Source organism: Ursus maritimus, unplaced genomic scaffold, assembly GCF_017311325.1.
Source record: "Ursus maritimus isolate PB19 unplaced genomic scaffold, ASM1731132v1 scaffold_26, whole genome shotgun sequence".
Lineage (NCBI taxonomy): Eukaryota > Metazoa > Chordata > Mammalia > Carnivora > Ursidae > Ursus > Ursus maritimus.
In genome coordinates this window covers 44,944,086-44,949,060 of record NW_024425119.1, presented here as the reverse complement: position 1 = coordinate 44,949,060, position 4,975 = coordinate 44,944,086, and the positions used below count along the sequence as shown (strand labels likewise).

General features: G+C 36.8%; 1 protein-coding gene across 1 annotated transcript; it reads left to right on the top strand.

Moving 5' to 3' along the window:
- The first annotated feature begins 723 nt into the window (after positions 1–723).
- LOC103682036 (olfactory receptor 9K2-like) lies at positions 724–1,916 on the top strand. Its single transcript, XM_008711604.2, has one exon. It carries the CDS (start codon positions 739–741, stop codon positions 1,699–1,701), a length of 963 nt encoding a protein of 320 aa, XP_008709826.2. The 5' UTR covers positions 724–738; the 3' UTR covers positions 1,702–1,916.
- The last annotated feature ends 3,059 nt before the right edge of the window (positions 1,917–4,975 follow it).

Genomic DNA, 4,975 nt, shown 5'->3' with positions numbered 1-4,975 from the left:
TATGGTATATTTTATTAAACAACTACTAGTAGGAAGTAAAATACTTATAATGAGGCAATAAAAATGCCTTATTTGGGGGGATGGACTTGATCTGAGGAAATGACCATTTATTTAGAAAGAGCTTTAGAGCATTTTATTTAATCTAAGATTAGTGGTTTTTAAATTTTATTAATTTTAACATAGAAATAACTTATCTGTTTTTAGTCTATTTTCAAAGATGGATACAGTAATAATTAAAACTAAAGAAATTGAGGTAAATAAGGTAACAATATTTTAAAATATATTTATTATTGTCCTGTAATGATTCAAACACTGGGCTATCATAGGCTACAAACACTGTCATAGAGATTGCATGTCACGTCTCTTAGATTCTCATAATGCTACTATTTTAGATAATGAAAATTCTTTAACTACAAAAATGTTAAGAATAGAAATTTCAAATGTGACTAAAATTAGACAATACTGAATGCTACTTACTGACTGAATTCTCAGCAAAATTATTATTTAAATAGAATAACCCCTGGAATTTCTTTCCCATAACTGAGTATAAGTTTCATAAGTCTAGTATTATCTAATGCAAATTATTGATCTTTCATGACATTAAAATTGTTTTATATGCAATATTTAATTAAGATGTAAATAATTTATTCTACATTTAAGAAACTGTTTATGTCACTGGGAACAAAGCCTGGATTACTTTTGTTTATTTTACCTTGTGCCTCTCAGCAGGTTTCTGCCATGGGCGACAGGGGGACAAGCAATCACTCAGAAGTGACTGACTTCATTCTTGTAGGCTTCAGGGTCCGCCCAGAACTCCACACTCTCCTCTTCCTGCTCTTCCTGCTTGTGTATGCCATGATCCTTCTAGGGAATGTTGGCATGATGACCATTATTATGACTGATCCACGGCTGAACACACCAATGTATTTCTTCCTAGGCAACCTCTCCTTCATTGATCTCTTCTATTCTTCTGTTATTGCCCCCAAGGCCATGATCAACTTCTGGTCTGAGAGCAAGTCCATCTCCTTTGCAGGCTGTGTGACCCAGCTCTTTCTCTTTGCCCTCTTCATTGTGGCCGAGGGATTTCTCCTGGCAGCCATGGCTTATGACCGCTTCATTGCCATCTGCAACCCCCTCCTCTACTCTGTCCAGATGTCAACTCGTCTCTGCATTCAGTTGGTGGCTGGTTCCTATTTTTGTGGCTGCATCAGCTCAGTTCTTCAGACGAGCATGACATTTACTTTGTCCTTTTGTGCTTCTCGGGCCATCAACCACTTTTACTGTGATGACCGTCCACTTCAAAGGATTTCTTGCTCTGATCTCTACTTTCATAAGATAGTTTCCTTTTTCTTATGCAGCATTATTATTTTGCCTACCATAATTGTCATTATTGTGTCCTATATGTATATTGTGTCCACGGTTCTAAAGATAAAATCCACTGAGGGACGTAAGAAAGCCTTCTCCACTTGCAGCTCCCACCTAGGAGTCGTGGGTGTGTTGTACGGTGCCATCATTTTTATGTATTTCATCCCTGACAGGTTTCCTGAGCTGAGTAAAGTGGCTTCTCTGTGTTACACCTTAGTCACTCCCATGTTGAATCCCTTGATTTACTCCCTGAGAAACAAAGATGTCAGAGAGGCTCTGAGAAAGATCCTGGGGAAAAAAATATTTTTATTTAATTCTATCTTAACAGTGATATAACTGAAAGGCCTGGACATTATGACAACTTAGGAAGGCATTGATGGAAAGAATGCACACATGATTTTGAAATATTTAATTCTAGAAAGTTTATTTGTTTGAATCCCATGTACTTCAGCTGAAGAATACATTTGGATGGTATTTTTCCTGACTGTTGATTTTGGAGTGGAATGGCTTTCTCCGACTTCATCTTCATTTGGGTAAAGATAATGATTGCTGTGTACTTCAATTTTAGGGAAAATATATTCCAAGCTTGCTACTGACACTCTGAGGATGATGTTGGGATGTTTATCTTGAGTCAGTAACAAGTGTTTTGTAATATGTATATGATTGGTAGAAGTAACAAAGTCTGATATAAGAAGACAGAACAAAATATCAGATTTACTGAAGAAACCTTTTTGAGTTCTGGATGAGAGAAACAGCTACTCTGCGGTGCACACAGTTGTAAGGGTGACATGTGAGTCACTCTTAATTGTCCAGAGGCTCAATGAGTGACACACATATTTCACAGTTTTCTGTGGCTTAAATTATTCTTGAAAAATCCTCGTTTTTACAAGAACACTGCAATGAAAATGAACCAAAAATAAAGATGATTCATTTTTTGTTCTATATGCCTTAGAATTAATTCACCAAATTGATATTTATTGAATTTTGATATACATTTTGCTGTATGAAAATCCCTAGGTAAAAATAATTTCTGTAGTTAAGCTCACAATCAGATGAGGAGAAAATAGCTGGCTAGAGAACTAAAATGCCACATGGAAACTCAGTGAAAAAGACATTTATGGAGTATACAAAAAGAGTGCAGCCTTTAGAAGTGAATGGTCTTGATGGTCAGTGAAATCTTCCTTGATACATTTTTAAAAATAGGTAGAATTGAGCAAGATGAAAAAGACAGGTTTCTGGGCAAAGAGAAATAAATAACCATATGGTGAACTGCAGGAAGTTTGATAAGTCATTTGTAAGGCACAAGAAAAAAGAGTGAGGGATAAGCCTTAAAAGGAAATTCATGGAAATCATGCAGACCTCTATGTCAAGCCAAGGAAGACATTCATTCTGTAGACAGGGGATAGGCATGGGGGATTTTGAAGAAAGACAGTATTCTGTTCAACTTGGCATTTCAGAAAAATCATACTGATAGCTTTATGGAAGATAAATATTCACAAGGAGAAGACAGTAGTCTTAGAAAGTGTGTGGTCATTCAAGTAAAATGTTATGATGGCTTTACTAAAGGCAGTCTTCTTAGTGACAGTGAGAACATACTACCTTTAGAATGGCAGGTAAAGCAAGCTGAATATTGACTGATGGTTGATAAAATGAGAATGATGTAGAAGTGCATAATGACTTCTGATGTTCGAGCTTCTCTGCTGGAGAAATGCTACCGCATAAAACGAGGAAAAAAGCCTGGGTAATAATAGTTCATTGTTAACTTAAGAGTTAAGAAAATAGGGGCGCCTGGGTGGCGCAGTCGTTAAGCGTCTGCCTTTGGCTCAGGGTGTGATCCCGGCGTTCCGGGATCGAGTCCCACATCAGGCTCCTCCGCTATGAGCCTGCTTCTTCCTCTCCCACTCCCCCTGCTTGTGTTCCCTCTCTCGCTGGCTGTCTCTGTGAAATAAATAAATAAAATCTTAAAAAAAAAAAAAGAGAGAGTTAAGAAAATAGGCTCAGGTGCCATACCAAGCTTTCAAATTCTGTGTTTGCCAATGCAGCTTTGGGCAAGTTACATAGTATCTCTATATTGTAATTTCCTTCTGTAAATGGGGTATATAACAGTATCTACATCTCAGAGTTACTTGAATGATTCAATTACATAAATTTCATACAAATTTGTTAAATCTATATATTTATTCGCTGCCAGATTTGTTTTTCTTCATGCCTTTATTACTATTGATGTTAAGTCTGAGAGAGGAAAACAGTAACTTTCTCTGTCCCTTTCCCTTCATTCTCTGCCATGAGGCATCCCCAGTCTCCAGGAGTACCTATGTTTTCATTTCCATAGACAGAGCTTGAGTTACCTTACTTTGTTATTTCAGTCTTTATTTTTCTTTTTGCTGAGAATAGAAAAGATTCAAAATAGACAAAAAGAACAGAGACCCCAGTTAAATGCAAAATGGTATCTTATCATCAAATGTGGTATCTATTCGTCTCTCTACTCATGTCTTTCCCTAAGAATCCTCCCTTATATATCAATAAATGTCACCTCTTTCACCCACATTTTTTAAAATACGGGGGAAAACAGGGGACTCACTAAGTAGAAAAACTTCGTGAGGATTTTTAAGTAAGTGCGCACTGTGCTCTCCTGAGATGAAGCAGAAAGGTTTTAGGTTAAAAGAGGCATATTTTACAAACCCTCCCCGTGTGTACAATGCAGAATCCTTCATGCCAATGCTCTTAGTCCTATAATGGGATGAACCAGCAAGGAAGGAAGCTCCCCAGCCTTCAAATCATCATCCGTTGGATATTAGTGACCCTTTACCAAACTGAGGTAAGAGACCCTAACAACAGTGTTGACTGTTAGAACAATGTTCGTCTATCTGCACCATGTGCTGTACCCCCCACAACCACCATCACACACACACACAAATACGAACATAATCATGGTCTCTGTCCCTCTGCTCCTGTCTTTTTGTCTCTGTCTCTGTCTCTCTCTCACACACGTACACGTACACCCCAGGATACCTTTGAGAAGAACGCCAAGAACCGATCACTGGTTATACCACTCCCCAGAGCAATATATGTCCACTGTCATCCAGCTGACTCAGAAAAGAATCCTCGGGCTAAGCTAGGAGCTAACAGACCTCACCATGAGAAGATATGAACGGTAATTTTTCAATGTTGATTTTTTTCCCTTCTTTTCCCAACGTCAAGTAATTTTTGTCATTGTTACAGAAATTACATTCAGGTATATTCTGTTCTCACTCCTGTTTGGAACTTGCTCTTCTCATTTTACTTTTCAATTCCATTAAGATTCATGTGCTATACAGTGTAGTTCTGAAAGTAGGGATGAGATTGAAAAATAATGATAACTATCAAGTTAATACAGATTAATAAAAATATATGCATAAATGCATACATACACATAAATGTATATATATGTAATTCTCTAAGTAATATATATACACTATAAGGCTGCTCATGAAATAATCAAAGTTGTAGTGCAAGTCATGTAAAAAGTCATTTCAATACTATAGAGCTAATATTTTGATTTGAGAATTAATAGTTTTTTTAAAAACATCACGGTTAGTACTTAAATCACACAATTATTTAAAATATTATT

Bases quoted from the DNA above. Each gene is read 5' to 3' on its own strand.
- LOC103682036 (XM_008711604.2), top strand. From the start codon at position 739: ATGGGCGACAGGGGGACAAGCAATCACTCAGAAGTGACTGACTTCATT.